The sequence below is a fragment of the Acanthochromis polyacanthus genome, chromosome 18 (genome assembly GCF_021347895.1).
Source record: "Acanthochromis polyacanthus isolate Apoly-LR-REF ecotype Palm Island chromosome 18, KAUST_Apoly_ChrSc, whole genome shotgun sequence".
In the NCBI taxonomy this organism is placed as follows: domain Eukaryota; kingdom Metazoa; phylum Chordata; class Actinopteri; family Pomacentridae; genus Acanthochromis; species Acanthochromis polyacanthus.
The window spans coordinates 32,188,393-32,207,126 of record NC_067130.1 but is presented as its reverse complement, the minus strand read 5'-3'; the positions used below and the strand labels follow the sequence as shown (position 1 = coordinate 32,207,126).

The following is an 18,734-nucleotide window of genomic DNA, read 5'->3' as shown; positions in this document are numbered from 1 at the left end:
CAGGAGAGAAAAAAACCCAAGGAGGAGGAGAAAGAGAAGGGAAACCATGCAAACGGAAAACAACACAAGCCTTTTACAATCATTTGTAATCGTCCGTTGGAGGTTTTTATGAAGCTGTAACACGTTTTAAAGGGTTTAGGGAGAGATTTTTAGTTAGCAGAGACTCTCCTAACAGAAATGACACTTGTTCAAATGCCTAAACATGACCTGTGTGTGGATTAAAAAGGAAAATGACACTAGGACAAAGGCAGGAGTCGTCTAACGTCATAGCCTCGAAATCCTATTAAGGAGGAGGATGGGGTGGATGGATGGGTAAAAAAAAAAATTGGGTTATGAAACTGAAATCTTTGCTGCTTGACCAGCTTGGTACTGCTTTTAACTTGCTTTTATCATGAACTATGGATATGTAAAATGGAATCTGAAATTTTATATTGATTTATCAAATATTCTAAGACTTTTTTGGAAACTTGCACATTAACCTGCTTTCAACATTTTTTTTGCGTATTGGAATTTAATGCTGTTTGTTTTACTTGACCTCAGAAACAATAAATGATGATTGAGGAAAAAAAACTTTGTTATATTTTGAGAAAAACCTCACTATCCTAACAGATTCATGCATTTCGTCGTGGTTACATTAGAATGCCTAAAATTATAGGGAATTAATTAGACCCTAGAACTCAAAAACGATGATGTCTCAAATGGATTCACAGCATCAACACTGGACTGATTACGGTGTTTTGATTAACAGTTATCACTGACAAACTGGTGATGAGATCATAGATAATATTCTAAAACCAAATGTCCCACATCAGGACAATTAAAATAATTCTTTTTCATTTACAGATGATGAGTTTTAAATTGTAAGTAATTGTTAAAACTGATCTAAAATCCCTTCAGAGATGCCAGCGGTCAGTGGAGCTCGAGGGAATCAATTAAATGTGGAGTTGTTTCCATCTGACGGTATCGGCTCGGTGTTTTCTGGTGTGTGTACTGACACAGGTGAGCCGACTGCTGGGTTCAGGTCCGACCGAGAGGCATCACGCTCCACGGCCTATCAGCGAGAGCACAGGCCCTGTCGCTGGGCGGATTCCCCCCGGAGGCAGCCAATCAGATCTCAGGGGCAGCGGGACGGAAGAGCAGCTCCGCTTAGTGCAGGTTTGATGCCCGCCGAGGCCCGGTGCTGCAGGCACAGCGTGGTACCGGCTGGGTGGGTGGAAGTTGGTGCCAAGCTCCTTAAGGTGTCAAGCTTGGCGGGTGAAAATCGATCCCATCTCTCTGCTCACCTCTAATCCAGAGCTGAAGTTTCTACTTTGTTAGTTATGGAGTTCTGAGCTTGGAAAAACGACGACTCGGGACCAAAACATGAACCTCTGAAGGAGTTTTTAAAACACCAACAGTCCTGAGAGGCTGCAAATACTCCATGAAACCAACATTAGCATGCTAATCTCACTAATAAATGAGGTAGTCCATGTGTGTGTGTGTGTCTGCGCTTCACTTTGCTAGACAGATGCTCATCTGATCTATTTTAAACTTGGCTGGTGTGTTGTTGGGAACATAAACAAGTGCAGTGTTGAGTGTGAAGCCATTAGAATCAATATTCTTCTAATTTTGGCTTTAGTTTTTGCAACTCAGCAAAAACTTATCGCTCTCATGAAACTTAATCTTTGGCAACTATCACCACTATCACTATCTGTTTTATCACTGCAGAGTCAATGTCTGTTTCTGAGTCAAGCAACAAGTTAGCATTAGCTTGGTTAGCACTGGCTAAACTAACTAAGAATACTAAGTACTATGTATAATATCCAATAATGCTATGTGTGTATGGAACGAAACAGCTGAATCCAGACTGTTCCCTTATTGCTACACAAATGTTCACGAACATTGTTGTAAAACCTAAAATATGTATAAATATAAATATAAGCATGTCAGAAAATATCATCAATTAGTTGTAGTATCTGGTTGTCTTTTACTTTTTAATACTGGAAAGACCCAAGGAGACGGTTCATGAGGGCAATCAGAGAGCATTGTGGAAGTTTAGCTAGCAAAGGGGCACCATGACAAAGACTTCTGTGACTATTACCGACCTCCAGACAGAGCTAATGTGATCAGGAGGAGCAATGATTGATTAGCAGAGTGTTTCTAAGTCACAGTGGAATATGTAACAGATAAATGGCCACAGTTTGCTGCTATTAAGTTATTAATTATTGATTACTATTGAAGAAATTGATTCAAAATTTGCACCTTCAGCATCCTGTGTCTTTGCCTTTATAACATGTATATGGCAGCGGACATAAACAAAAGATCAGGCTGAGACTTGTGCTGATATTTCCATTCTAGAGGTAATGTTTTGTGTATCTTTCATGTTGGTTTAGCAGGTATAGCTCTCTTACTCGTCCAATTGTGAATTCATATATCTGTAGTTCTGGTATAACTGCTTATATTGCAATTTCTATGGTGAAAAAAAAACAAAACACTTGTGGCTCTCCAGAATGTAAACATGAATGGTTGAATGAGATCTCTATGGTTTCTCTCTTCAGAAAATGTAGGGTTTATGTCTTTTTGATGTACTTACAGGTGTGTCTGGCCAGTGAGTAGTTGGACGACCCTCCGCTCGTCAGTCCGAAACCTTCAGGCGCCTGGCCACCAGCTCGGGCCCGAGCGGAACCTTTAGGAGGTTCGATCTCGGCGCCGAACTCGGCTCCGATGACTCCCAGCAGCACGATGGCGGTGGCCTGTTTGCGACGCTCCTCGTACGAGTTGGAGATCTTCTTGGCGTTCGGTGGAAGGTTGGACAGACAACCTGTAGAACAAACAAGATTTTAACATTGACCCAGTTATTCCTTCATTACCACACTTAAATCTCCTCCATGACAACTCAGATGAAACCTCTAGCAGTTGCAGAACAGTGGTTCATTTTGCCAGTCCATAATTAAACAACTATTCTCACGCTTAACACCGAAATAAACCTGATAATCGCTCTGCTAAAGCTCTGACTCACAAGCACAAATGCATTTAGAAATATTGTTTTCTAAAATATCACCCTACTGCCCTTTAAACCCAGGACTTTAGGGCTTCTGGCTTTGATCCTTAAACAGTATTATTAAATATTTGGACAAAAACACAGTGTTACCATCCGGTTATAAATGATCATAAACCAACTGTCAGATGCATTAGAGAATGGAACCATAAGTCTGAATAAATTTTGGACATAAGCTGAAACATTTTGGGCAAATTCACAGATTTTTCTCACAGATTTTGCAGATTGTGCTTTTATTTCTTAAAGCATTGGTTCAGTATTTATTCTATAATAGATTTAAATCATGTCATGAATAAGTACCTTTTTAAAACAACAGGATGAGAACTTAGCAGATCCTTCCACCACGTATTGATTATACTTTCTAAATTGGCAACAAAGATATAAAAGCTGAACTGTTTTAAGTTTAATTAAAAACACTAATACAAAAAGTAACATTTCACAAAAGAGAAACTTTAGGTGAATTCACACTGATGTTACATGAAAATAAGACATAATAAATATAATACTGGGTCAAACTTATATAATAATTATATTATTCAGAACTACTCAGAATTTGCAAACTGCAACTTTCAAAGTCGAAATTTGTCATCTCTTGATATATTTTATATAACTAAAACAGATTCTAGTACATTTAAAAAACAAAAACATCTATTATGCTGTAAAAGACTGACTAATTTCATTGCAAATTACAATGACGAAGATCTTCTCTTCGATTCTATTCCAAGCTAATGCAAACTTTAATAAAAGTTTAACAGTGGAACGTAAAATAAAATTAACAACAAATTAGCTTATTTTGATCAAAGTGCACAAGTTCTGTGCTTCTCCATTTGCCTTAATTTCCAAATCTGTCTTTTTCAAACATGAACCATGAAAAGTCAAAAATAAAAGTTAAAAATAATGACTTAGTGCCTGTCATGTGATAAAAAGAGTCTTTTAAAGTTAATAAAAGGAAGCAAATGTGTCTTTCAACACACTTCACTGCTTTATTCAGATAGATTACTTAAATTACTTTCCGTCCTGATTTTCTGACACATTCAGCGATGTTTAAGATAAACAGAAAAAGAGTTTGTTGTGTGGGGAGAGGGGACTTTTTTCCTTTTCTTTTACTTTCCATTTCTTTCTTTCCAGGCTGAAAGGTGGTTTAAAAATCAAAAAAAAAGAAAGAAAAGAAAGAACAGCAGCAGGCCTGTGAGTCTCCAGTGAGCCGATAACAAGTGAACGGGCACACTTCTATTGTCCTGGTATTAATCATCGCTCACACACACACACCGACACACGTCTTATTGTCACGCTGAAAACCTTTAGTCACACTGCAAACACATTTACACACAGACGGCCGTGTTCACAGACCTTTGCAGGGATTTTGGACACGTGCAACTGTACAAGCTTTTGTGTGCACGAGCGTAAGTGTGTGTGTGTGTGTGTGTGTGTGTGTGTGTGTGTGTGTGTGTGTGTGTGTGTGTGCGTGTGTGTGTGTGTGTGTGCGTGTGTGCACGAGTGTGGGCGTGTCCACTTCATTGTGTTCACAACACGACCCCAAAATAACCTCCTTTGTTGGCGCTCGTGCGACACGGTCGACTCAGTGGGGAGCTGCTGAGTGGACCTCGTGTGTGTGTGTGTGTGTTAGTGTGAGATAAAAGTGTGTGTGTGTGTGTGTGTGTGTGTGTGTGTGTGTGTGTGTGTGTGTGTGTCGCAGTAGGAGATGAGAGTCCACACACACCTCGGATCAAAGGCCCAATAAGGACGACATAAAGGCAGAGTGTGTGTGCTGTCGAGCCTCCCAGAGTCTGATTTCTGAACGAGGGATTTGTATTGCAGGAGGGAACACACACATCTACACAATAAAGGACACACACACACACACAAAAGGATGCACACACATTTGTTGTCATGAATGGAGCATCTTCTTCCTGTTCACACATCACCTGATCTCTGATAATTATTTTTAAAAAACAAAGAAATCTAGATTAATATCTAAAATCCTCCTCTCCATCTAGTCACTGCTATACAGAGAACTACTGGAGCTACGTTTGTTTTATCAGTTAGGTCTCTGATGCTCAGTTCTCATGGATTTGTCTCATGCTACACACGTAAAAAAGATATGTTTTGTAGAAAATACAGACCTCAATTGGCTTTCTTGTCATTCTCCAATGCATGATGGTTCGTATTGTTTGGTTAGAAATCTTTGACTGTACACTACTTTTCCTGGTGCATTGTGGGAAACTTTGAGGGTGTAAAAACTGGAACTTAACATTCAGGCAGCGACTGATTTCAGACTGATTAGAGTGTCTACGTCCTGCTCCTGAAGATCATTAAAAGCCAGATCAATCCATAATACTGTTTAAAATCCTCCACTCACCTCTGTCTAGTTACTACTACAGTCAGCTATGTCTGCTAATATTTTAGTGATTGTGGTACAACTTCCCATCAAACCTGCTCAATCAGTTGCTTTCTTTTCCATTTTTTTTATGAAGTATTTGCTATTAAAGTATTCTACATGTTTAGTTTTGTATTATTGTGACCTGCAGCTACATTTGGTTCAGAAAATATGACTAGCTGACTTCTGCATTTCAGTTTTTCTTAATTTGAGCTCAAAGATGGAACATTTTATGACAGCTTCAGTTTTTTTCCTATTTAAATTCAGCCATAATCAGAGATTATTGATCTACTGTCCAATATTACAGACTCCAAATCAATAGCATGATGAGAAATAAGAGAAAAATTCAGGTTTTTATCTTTGATACTTCCTCAGATATGGTTGTTCAAACAGACTCAGATTACAATGTGAGGACAAAAAAAATGCTAAAAGTGTGTCGACGGGTGATGTTTCAAAAAGTGTTAATCTCAGGAAATATTTGACATATTGGGGTAAAATTTCACAAATATCTTGATAAATATCCACATTTTATGCTGTAAAAATCTCAGGCCAATCAGAATTGGTGAAGAAGAAATTATTCTAAAAGTCAGCTGATTTGAGATGGAATCAAAAGTCATCTGAGCTCATTGTAACTGCATCCAAGAAGCATCTAAAACGTTGAAATCCAGCTGGTGTTTAAATTCTTCAGTCTTTTTAGGGAAGCATCAATGATCTTTAAACATCCTGAATGTAAACCGTCGGCCCAGAGTTTATTCGATGTGAGAATGGAGCTGAAAACACACTGAAACCAGCCGTTCGTCTCGGTGATTTAACCACATTTGATGGATCCAGGAGCTTTAATGTGACTCCTGATCAGCTCCGGGTGTTTGAGAGTTCATAAAAAGACTCGTCCTCGCTTCTCCATTGTGTCCGTCCCATCGGCCTGTCCCTCCCCCGCCCCCCATATTTCCATACTATACCCTGGTGCTCCTTATAATGAGATTGCTAAAGGCCAGCTGTCATTTGGAAGAAGGCCCAGCGGCCGGCTCTGATAAATGGATTACAGATGGCATCCATCCCCCGGGCCAGACTGGGCCAGTAGATAACAGAATTAGAGATAGACTCCCCAACCAGAATCACTAAAAAGTTCAGATTTACAGAAAGTGAAAGTAAAAGACGGAGAGACACGCGGGCTATCTGGAGATGTCAGAAGAACACAGGTCTGATTAGAAGTGAAAGTTCTTCCTAAAGTGGCAAACGACATAAATCAAGGGATTTACTAATTATTGCAGTTACAGAAGTCAAGCTGCAGTACGTGTCGCTGGTGTTTTCATGACCTCAAACACTTTCTGACATCTGATTGGACGAGAAGCGGATGGCTGGTTGTAACTAAAGTCAAACAGAAATACACTGGAGGACGATGGCGTCACAAACTGGATTTTAGTTTTATTGATTGATTTTTTCAAAGAAGTCGAAAAACAAAGAAAAAATGGTTTATTATTTTAATGCTCTCCACTATTTTGTTAAATTTGATAATAGAGTAAAACTATTCAAAAACTAACAAAAACATTAATTTACACACCAACAGTGAAAATAAAGCTGAAAATTGTAAACAATGTTGGCATAAAAAAAAAGATTTTTAGAACTTGTAATTAATTCTGTTCCATTTTTTATTCTATTCAATTTAGAAACATATAGCACTATTTTAAACATTTTAGTTACTATTTGTAAAAAACTTTTATTTTAGTGATTTAACCTGTTTTGATCAATTAAATGCAATTTCTAGTAAAATTACATAAAAACAATCAAAAACGATATTAATTTACATGTCAACCCTAAAAATAAAGGCTAAAATTGTAATAAACAAAAAATCTGTGTGTGTATATATAATTACTTTAAAGTATATTAAGCACTTCCACTTTATTGATTTACTCTTTTTTGATCAAATAAAGATAATATTTAGTAAACTGTTTTATGATATAGTGAGAGGATGTAAACAACGGAAAACCCAAAAGTTTGCATTTTTGTAAATAGTATTTTATGTTCCAACATTTGCCGGTAAAATTACTCTTACTGTATAAGTCTGCAAAAATATTATTATTTGTCAGATATTGGGTATTATTCAAAAGAAAAATATATGTGTTAAGAAGTGAAAAATAGAAAATAAAAGTGTGTTTTGGCTTCTATTTGTTACACTACAAATAATATCTAGTAAAATCACAGAAAAGAAAGTATTAATTTACATGTTGACTGTAGAACAGAAACAGGAAAAATGTTCATAATACATCAAGAATCTGCATTTCTAACTTTGTTGTGTACATTGTGTGTGACTGCATTTAAACTGGCAAAAAAAAGTTGAATTATTTTACAGAATTCTTCAAGTTTTGTTAAATTAAAAATATGCAGTAAAGTGTTTCATGTTTTGGTGAAATATTTTACAAAATGTTGTAAAAAGGCCAACACTGTTCAAAGTTGTAACATTACACTATTTAAAACAGCTACAAATATATTTTACAAAATGTAACAGTTTTGAACGTTGTAGTATTCTATCGTTTTTAAAACAGTTTTCCTGCCACTCTTGCTGCCACATTTTCAGATTTTTTATCAGATTTTTTAAAAAGTACTTATTATTTTCAGATCTGTTTGTAACAAAGTTTTCTGCAACTACACTTTTGTCTGTTTGTTATTCATGCAGCTGGTATAAACAGCCAGCTTTAAGAAGATCGTTTAATATCTAATTCTACAACTGTAATATAAAAAGCAAATACAGAAACAGAAGACAACAATTCTACTGTTTTAATATCTTGATGACTGAAAAATGGTTTTATAAGTTGAATTTTTTTCCTATTTTTAGCAGTGATTTTGAAGTTTGACACCAAAAACGTCAGGATAAATGATAATAAAGTGCAGAAACAGAAGTGCAAACACTAAAACACCTCCTCTTTGGTCCCTTTAGAGCCTCTAAACTGAAATCCTTCCTGACAGGTGAGGTTTTGTGCGGACAGCCGGCAGGTAGTGTCGTCATCTCGATTGATTTTTGAAGCTGATCGATCGGCTTCCTTGGCGACCGGCGGATCTATCATAATTTCATTGTATCTGAATCCTATTTGTTGCTCCCAAACGTAACGCAATAACCTAAAGAGGGGCCGGCTCCCCTTCGCCGCTCGGCTGGATCTTCATAAAAACCCAGAAATGGACGGAGATAAAAAGCCTCTCCGGCTGAAATGACATTATCCAGGAGAGGAGGAATGTATGAGAGGAGCAACCTGTGGAGTCATTAGAGCATTAAAACAACAGAAATGTCAAAGCAGCCGCAACCTTTAAGACCGAGCCTCGTTTCAGGAACAACAGCTACAAATATCACCTAAATGCTTTTATTTTTAATCACCCGTGACATTTTTTAATGTATGTTCTGGTTTGTGCTGCACTGGAAGGTCCGACTTCTTGTAATTAGATGTAAAGATTTTCTCTTAAATAAGTGAATAAAAGAGGGATGATTTATGACAGAGCAGAAAAACGAGGACGGAAAGAAGCACAAATATAGAAAAGTAAAGAGAAGAGGCAAAAGAAAAGGTGGAAATGAAGAAAAACTAAGAAGGATAAAGAAGTCAAAAATAGATGATTTTTGGTGTTGAAAATTGGAATTAGTTTGTAAATCTGCTACATTTTCAGGTGGTGCAGCTGCTAAAAGATGTTTTTATTGCTTTAAAAAGGAGCTCAAAACCACAATTTACAAATGAACAGATCCTCACATCTAGAGTCAAATTCAGACGGATAAATGAACAGTGAGCGGAATCAATTCAAACCAGCAATTTAATTTACTCATAGCTACATAGACAGAATCTGGAAATATCTGCACCTTTTGCATCTTTAACACTAAACCCTCACATTGTACTTTTCGTACACGTTCAAAAGTTTGCAACATCAGGAAGTTTCACTGCAGTATTTTTGTTCTTAACACAACAAAGAATCTGTAACTGTTTTCAAAAACGTGCTCCTACGTATCATTTTTCTAGCATATTTTTATATTTGTATATTTCTTACAAATAAATATTTGATTTTCTGTGGATTAAATACTAAAAGTGACTAAATACGGAGTGAAGTGAAAGATCAGAGAAACGAAAACAAGGAATTTTAGAAAGAAAGAAAGAAAGAACGAACGAACTAAAAGAAAGCAAGCAAGAAAGAAAGAACGAAAGAGAGAATGAATGAAAGAAAGAAAGAGTTTTCCAGCTCACTTCAATTTGCAGTTTTCCAGATAATGAATCTTTTTCATTCATCCTAAATATTTAATTTCATTATTTATTAATTTATATAATAAATAAAATCATTTTAATAAAAGTTTTCAGAATCAGAATTTAACCTTCATTGACAAAGCACTCTGACGGTTTCTTAAGATTGTGAACTCAGAAAACAGCCAGATGGAGTTGATTAAAAGTTAAATTACTGATGAGAAATGACAGTAATTTGAATTTAATGTGGAAATAGTTTAATTAATGACTTCTTCCAGTCAAGCAGCTGATGTTTAAACTAATAAAATCTAAATTTATCTGACAAAATCTTCATCATTTGGTCAATTATTATTGTCATCAAGCTGCAATTAATGCTAGATATAACATTTTTATTATTTTATCCACTAAAATTCACTGACGACTAATTATTAGTTACAGTAAACATCAAATATATTATTGTGTTATGAATGAAAAATAGATGAAGTAAGCTCGATAAACTGCATTATTTTGGGGTATTTATGTCTCCATCTGGATGATAAAAATGTATTTTATTTCTTTATTTCTGTGGAGGAAATCAGCCCCACCACCTTCCCATCATGCACCTCAGCGCTGCCTCCATTGGTAATCAATGGCAGACTGGTAAAACCCGATCACCGGGGACCGAGGGAGGCGATCGATAGCAGCAGGAAACCGTGTGAGAACGAAGGAGAGTGTCGGTGGGAGAGAAGATTTCGACCCAAAAACCCCCAAAAAAGAAGCAAAAAACTGCAGCGAACCACTTCATTTCTCTACATCAGGAATAAAAGTTGTGGTCGTCGGAGGAGGGAAAGAGGTGAAGCGTCGTCCTTACAGCAAATGTCAGGAGACAGAAAATCTGGGGGGGGAAATAATTGAAAACACAATTAAGTTGATAGAGAAAAAAGATTTGAGTCCCCAAACGGTGGCTGCCCTTCCAACAGCGGCGTCCATCTGAAGGTTAAGTGTATTTAGCGTCTTAAGACAGACGGAGCTCAGCTATCGGAGCTCAGCGGGAACACCGGCCTCGATTAGACGACATGGACGAGGTCAGGAGGGTCCAGGAAGACACCGCAAATACAGCTGGACACGAGTTTATAAAAGAAAACTACCAGAAAAAAATGCTTTTGCATCCAGATTCTACATCTCTGATCAGCAGCCATCAGTTTATACGTCGTTTTCCTTCCATCACTGTGCAAAAAAAATAAATAAATCACAGCTTCCCACAATAAAATGAACACTATGGGCAATGAAAACAAAGGTAATGTTATCAACCCTTTAAGCTTCAGTCAATTCCAGCCGTTTTCAGTACAAAAAAATCGCTAATATTCTATTTTTAAATAAAAAAAATTACGAAAAATACAGGGAATATTGGACGCGCATCGCGAGGTGCATTTCCTTGAAAACGACCGATTCGGGGATTTTATACCGACTTCAGGACATGTTTTGGACAAAATAGTTTACTGGCTTGTGTCATCTGGATGTAAAAGGTTGGATTATGGCCGTTTTTTGTGGAATCTTTTTTTTGTGTATAATAATGAACCCGGAAATGTGAGTCGCGCTGTGTGCTTTGAAGCCGTGTACAGAGAACGGATGGATGAATATTTGTTTTTGTCGGACAAATGTGTTTTTCTCACCCGCTGTGGTAATCGCATCTGAAAGTGGTTTATACCAGTGGATTCATGAGAATCTAAGCTTTCCATCGGTGTATAGTGTTCGTATAATCGCGTTTGCACCCATCGGACATTCTTGAAATTCCTATGCAAATTAGTAGGTGTACCGCCGGCGGTACACTGAAGCTTAAAGGGTTAAAAACATATTAAAATAAGTTTATTTTGCACAGATTGATCTGTAAATTGAACGTTGGTAATTAGAGCATTTCAAATGGAACACCTCCCTGTAAAGTGATCGTATTTAACTGGAATTGCCACTGTCCGAGAGGCAAATTTAAGCTAAATTTTGACCTACAAATATGCACCTTCGATCAGTCAGAGAGTTCAAACACTGAAAGTTGCTGCAGTTTATTAGCCACGCTGCACTGTCCAGTTTTAGATAATTTATTGGTGTCGGATTAGTAAAGTCTTTCACTAAAGAAACTTGGTTTATGGCAAGGTATGACCAGGAGACAACAGTAAACGGAGAACCTATGTTCCTGTCAGCAACCAAGCTAGCAGCAGCAGCTGGAAAGTTTTCTAACTAGCTAACAGCTAAGTTGCTAGTTAATAAGTTTGTAGAAAGAAAGAAAGACTGACAAAGTTCAGATCAGAGAAGTGAAGAAAAAAAGCAACTTTAGATGTGAGAGACAGACAAATTAGAGACTAAGAAAGAAAGAAAGACAGAAAAAGACTGGGGTTAGTTAGTGGCTAGGTTGCTAGCTGATATGTTTGCAGAAAGAAAGAAAAAAACAGGAAACGAAAGAAAGCAAGAAAGAGAGGAAAGTTACAACGAAGAGACTTCAATAAGCAAAGATTCTTCACAAACCTATGGACCTGTTAGCAATAAAGGTAACAGCAACAGCTAGCAAGTTTGCTAAGTAGGCTAATTGCTAAGTTGTTAGTTGATAAATCTGCAGAAAGAATAAGAAAAAAAGATTGGGGTTAGCTAACTAACTCCTTCAGAGGGAGTCATAGGTGTCTTGGTGGCCTCCCTCATTAGCTTCTTAATTTCCATACCCACGTTCCATGTTCTTTCCATATCTTAATGTTAGATTTAACTGGACTCTGAGAGGCATTCAGTAACTTTGAGTTGCTTGAAGTGTTCTTTTGTCAAGGGGGTGAGTGTCTTTCATAGGCACTGTTGAAACCTAAAAATATGCTTGGCTTAATGTCTTGTTCTTAAACTTCGAACATCCGAAAAAACAGATAGGGTTCATCCGAGTGATTGTCAAAGTGAAGAAGTACAAGAAGCCAACACCAGGAACGAGAAACACCATAAAAATCTGTCTTTTTTCCCAACTGAATGCTTGAAGACGATTCTCTTTCTGACACATTCTCAGTGGACATTAAAACGACAAAGCAGATGTAACCGAGCTGGAACTAAACCAGAACACGATACAACTGGAGCACTAGCGTTGCTGCGCTACTTCCTGTTGATACTGATCCTTTAAAAGGCTTGATTTAAATATAAAATGCAGCAGCATGTAGAGCTGAGCACAAAGTTCAGCTACTGAGGTTCATCTTAAAACAGATAAAACAAATGCCTGTGGTCTTTAATGAACTCTTACAGGGTCTTCTGGCGTCTTCATTCAGTCTTCTCCTAAAGGTGTTTGAGTTGTTGAAAGTTGTAACTTTTAAATTTTTCTGCTCAAAAAATATCCAAAAATCAAAGTGGGCATCACATTTTCCATTGAGAGCACACTGAACTACATATTTCGGTGCTTTTCCTCCATCAGAATAATGTTATTATTGCCATTTTCCGACGTTTAATCCTCAGTGTTTTTCTTCTAATAGGCTTCATTACAGCAGGAATAGAAGGCGGCTGCAGAATAAACACATCAAGGAGGACTTCTGCCTTCAATCACATTCATTTTTCTGCGCTTCATATCACAGTAATCCTGTGTGAAGGCACAGCTCGGCGATATTGAAAGCCTGAGGTCCTATTTTTTTTCTATCCTCCGTTATCTATTACGTGTTTGTTTTGCAGTTTAATTTACCATCCGACAGGTTTTAAATACAGCTAATATTTTCGGCTGTCGCATCGGTGCTGTTAATGGAGCGACCTGATAAATGACTCTGGATGTTAATTTCACTAATGCAGAGGCGGCTTCTTCATGAAGGGGGAATTATTTGTTATTAAAGCCACCGTGGTTTAGTCACACTCTCCTCTCACTGGCGGAATCACAGACATCTGACAGAATTAGATTCCAACTCTGGCGGCAAATGAAAAGCATCACAACTCTAGAGTGAGAGGCGAAACGAAATGGGTTTTTTTCCAACAAAAACAGAGAAAGAGAAAAGAATTTGAGGTCAGGAGGGATGAAAGAATGAGAGGTAAAGATGGACAAACTGTCAATAAACAGAAGAATTTAAAAGACAAATTTATATTTAATGCTCAACTTCTAACTCATTAACCCAAGATTGTACAAATTGTTTACGCAAGAAAACCTTTATTTAGGTTCTTATGAAATGCATTCTGTAATAGTCTCCTACATAGTTTAATCTTCTTATAAACTGTTTGCTTGTTTTTATGAAGTCCTGTTTGGCATGAAAAGTCCCCTTCCAATCAACTTCTTTCAAAGAATAAACTCGAAACAAGTTCCAACAACAAACTAGGGTTAACAAATCCACTTCTAAAATGAAAATCTAGTTTAAAGGACATTTCCAGTGTAGTCTAACTTGGTGTTATTCCCATTATTATGGCTCAAGGGGTTAAAATAGTGTCACATTTTTAACTTTGCTGTAGAAATTTGAGAAAATGGGTAAATATTCTAAATGCAAAATGGTCTCACTTTGGTTTCCACAGTCTGAGCATCATATCCTCACATCTCCAGACCTAAAACATCCACAATAAAACTTGTTCTTATTTTTTTAATCCATTCACAACAGTGTTGGGGCAAAGGTAAGCCCGGGATGGAGCAACGATGGCCCACAACAGGAGGAGCTGAAATGGAAAAATGGTCTTATTTGGGTTTCCAAAGTCTCAGCACAGCAGCCTAGCATTTATAGACCTAAAACATCCTAAATAAAAGCCTGGTTTTTATTTCATTTTATCAAATCACAACTGTTTTTGGAGAATTTAAGCCTAGGATGCCCCAACAAAATCATGACAGGTGGAACTGAAATGCAGAAATGGTCTCATTTCTGAAGTCTGACCATTGTAAGTTTGCATTTTCAGACCTAAAATACCCTAAAATAATACCCATTGTTTGAATTTCTTTTATCGATCAGAAATGTCTTAAAGGGGACATATTATGCAAACCTCACTTTGTGAAAGTGTTCTTATAGTAGTGTGTGTTGCAGTAGCCTCATTATAAGGTTCGAATTTGAAAACTGTTTCCTCCCTGCCTTGCTACACCACATTTTGTGAAAATGCCTGCTCAAACATCCGATTTTGATTTGGGTCCGCTTATGATGAAATAAGCGGATTTAACTCCTCCCCCTGACTGAATTTTTCGACCGCTGAAACTCCGAACAAAGGATGATTTTGGGGCGAACAAACTTAAATACTGTGTTTTTGGGCTTCTGAGACCTATATGACGTGACTGAAAAGTAGCATAATAAGGGACCTTTAAGAGGAGTCTAGCCCAGGAAGCAGCAACGGTGCCCCAAAAAAAATCACCACGGGGAATCGCAATACAAATATGGTCTCATTTGGGTTTGCAAAGTCTGAACATTGTAATCTTGCATGTTCAGATCTAAATACCCTAAAAAAATGCTCCATCCTGTTTGTACTTCGTTTGTCCCAATCACAATCGTTTTGGGTGGAGTTAAGCCCATGATGCAGCAGCGGGGCCCCAAAAAATCATGACGGGGGAATTGTTCAGGTGGAACATTTGTAAACCCGCTTTCTTCACAGCGGCCATTTTGTTTTCTCAAAATTGGCCAATTTCAATGTGTAGCTTAGTGTCTGGAGGTTGTTTTTGTTGTGAAAGCGATTTAAATAATGAAAAATGCATCAAATGTATTTCCAGAATGAAAATAAAGTTTATATCTGGGGAATCAAACCATCCCGACTATACTGTTTGTGATGACTTCTCCATGACCTCCTTACTGGACACAGAAACAGTAAATCAGCTGTATATTACTTTTGTAGAGGGGAGAAGAAGCATTTTGTTTCCATAAATGCCACCGCTAAAAGAGCTGGATTGCTGCCGGATCGCCGAGAAACGGAGCAGAAATAAGAGAAAAGCTTGATGACAGATTTATAGTTTGTTGTGTCGACTCTAAAGCACTGAATCAATTCAAGACGTCTGACGGTTTATCCGACCCGATTCTCACAACAAGCAGATGCGAGCGGTGAAAACATGAATTATCCGGGAGCGCCTGAACTCACCATTGTCCTGAACTGAATCACTGCTGACAGCAAAGCAGAAGAAGCAGAGAGACGAGAGAGTGAAAGTGAAAGTAATGGACAGCAGTAAAGACAGGACAGTGAAGAGGAGATATAAACACTGATGGAGGAGGGGCGGCAGATAAAAATGAGCTTTTATAGATTTAAAGGGTTTTCAACACTGGGGAAGAAAAAAAACAGGCAAGAAAGGAAGCAACTCTAAAAGCTGCTCAATTAACTGAAGTGCAAACATTCAAGAGGACTAATCAAGTACTTTGGAAGAGCATAAATTCTAATATGAGACAATAACTAATTCAGGTCATTTAACCCTTTAAGCTTCAGTCAATTCCAGCCGTTTTCAGTACAAAAAATCGCTAATATTCTATTTTTAAATTAAAAAAATTACGAAAAATACAGGGAATATTGGACGCGCATCGGGAGGTGCATTTCCTTGAAAGCGACCGATTCGGGGATTTTATACCGACTTCAGGACATGTTTTGGACAAAATAGTTTACTGGCTTGTGTCATCTGGATGTAAAAGGTTGGATTATGGCCGTTTTTTGTGGAATCTTTTTTTTTGTGTGTAATAATAAACCCGGAAATGTGAGTCACGCTGTGTGCATTGAAGCTGTGTACAGAGAAAGGATGGATGAATATTTGTTTTTGTCGGACAAATGTGTTTTTCTCACCCGCTGTGGTAATCGCATCTGAAAGTGGTTTATACCGGCGGATTCATGAGAATCTAAGCTTTCCATCGGCGTATAGTGTTTGTATAATCGCGTTTGCACCCGTCGGACATTCTTTAAATTCCTATGCAAATTAGTAGGTGTACCGCCGGCGGTACACTGAAGTTTAACGGGTTAAAAGCACAAATGTGAAATTTAAGAAACGGAATCTTTAATTCAGGGCACAAATTAAGTAATTTCTATGCATTTTTAAGGTTAGAAATTAGGTAATTCAAGACCAAAAATGTATTTAAAATCCCTATTTACGAAATAAATTCTGTTCGGTTATCTCTGATTTGTTTTTACAGCATAAAATATGTTTATTTATGAAGACTGTCTGAAACACACGTTTTTTTCTCTGCATTTTTGCGCTGTGCATTTTGTAGCCTAATTATGTAATACCAAGGCTGAGTTAAGAAAAACTTCTGCAAACAGGCAATAAAACCAAATAAAACCCTAATAAACACTGACTTTTTGGGGCAATTTTTACATATTTTTATTTCCATGTGAAAAAAAACCATTCATTTTTGTGGTACAACTTGTCAAACCTACTCAACCAGTTTAAAAGTTCAATGAAAACAACTTTTTTGTATTTTGTGACCAAGAATTTCTAATTAAAGTCTTCTATAGGTTTAGTTTTGTATTATTGTGACCTGCAGCTACATGGAGTTCAGAAAATATCACTAGTTGACTTCTGGATTTGTATTTTTCTGCTAATATGTGCTGAAAAATCACATTTTTTCACAGTGGCTTCAGTTTTATTTCTGTATATTTTAATTTGCTCATTATCAGAGACTATTTAATCTACTTGTCTAATATTAGAATATAGGGACAGAACATCGGCAGAAAAAGCGTTCCAAAACATATTGTACATTAGCAGTAATATCTGGTAGAAGAACGGAGCCGTTGTCCAAATCTTAACGTACAGGAATGTATTTCTAACATCATAGCACTGCAGAATGTGAATCAATGACACGATGAGAAATAAGAAAATTTCTGGTTATCTTTAATAGTGTCTCATATTGTTGTTCAAACAGACTCAGATTTAAATGTGAGAGAAAAAAACCCAGCTGAAAGTGAGTCGACGGGCAGTTTTTAATAACTTTATCTTGTAAAGTATTTGATGCATCAATCCAAAATTTCACAGATACCATTTTAGATATTCATAGTTTGAGTATTTGAAAAACAGCTCCAAGCAAACCAGAGATGGTCGAGCAGAAAGCTGCTGATGATTTTGAGATTAATAACCAATTTTGACCCGTCCATCCGCCCCATCCTCCTCCTAACCCAACACTCAAACCACTCGACAAATCAGCCAGAAAAGACAGAGAGACGGTTATTCAAGAACCAAGCTGCTGTTAGTAATCAAACAGGAAGTCAGGAATTCGGACGGCGACCCAGAAAACGGCTGCTAAACTGGTCGGTCAGTCACTGTGAGCAACACACACACACACACACACAACAATACACAACAACACACACACACCCCAAGGCCAGCGCTTTATCTTTGTGACACATTCATAAACCCCGACACACACAAACACACATGTACACACTGCCCAACCCCCCCTACATGCACATTATCACACTGTCCATTCAACCACAGGACACATGTACTACACAACACGAGGACATTAGGTTCCTAAATACACTACAACACTGGGAGAATATAAGATAATTCATTAGACCGACTGTCCTCAGTAAATCACGTCAGGATACAACTAAACTGTAATTTCTGTTAGGTTTTGGGGAGATTTTGTTTTAAAATAAACATAATTTATGCAACATGTTGGGGAGAGTGTCTAATTTGAATGAAAGTCTCATATTAGGGGTCATTTTCTCTTGACGTTTCTAGTTCAGTTCAGGCACCAAAACTTGTTGCTTTGACATTTTTACGGTTATGTTTAGAGGGAAATAACACAATTACACAAGATTCTGTTGCCATTGCAACGTACAGAGACTGGGCTGAGTAAACACGAGGTATACTGAACATTACATCGCATATCTGTCAATAGTAATTTAAGCAGAACAGTTTTTCAGTAACTGATACTGTAAAATCTTGAGAAAGGTGTCTTATTTTGACAAGCGTTTGCCGTACCTTAGATGCCATGTGGTTATCAGGATGTCACCAAACTCAAGCAGAGTTTACATCCTTCTGGGGGCTAGCTAGAACCTAAAAAACTTAATTAACCCTCCTGTTGGCCTCATTTACAGGCATCAAAAAATAGTGTTTGCCTGAAAAAAGAAATCAAAAGAATTAAGCCAAAAAATTCCCTAAATTTCTTAAAATTTGCAAAAACTTCACAAAGAAAATTCCAATAATTTTATAAAAATTAAAGGATTTATTCAAAAAAGAACATTCTTGTAAATATTTTCAGAA

General features: G+C 37.3%; 1 protein-coding gene across 3 annotated transcripts in view; it reads right to left on the bottom strand.

Annotated features, from left to right (window-relative positions):
* LOC110966005 (WD repeat-containing protein 7) overlaps positions 1-18,734 on the bottom strand; it is a 125,599-nt gene that overhangs the window by 33,229 nt on the left and 73,636 nt on the right. For all 3 annotated transcript variants that reach the window (XM_022215222.2, XM_022215224.2, XM_022215223.2), the window contains one exon: positions 2,573-2,800. In XM_022215222.2, coding sequence (XP_022070914.1) covers positions 2,573-2,800 — 228 coding nt within the window. The remainder of the gene's footprint in view (positions 1-2,572; positions 2,801-18,734) is intronic.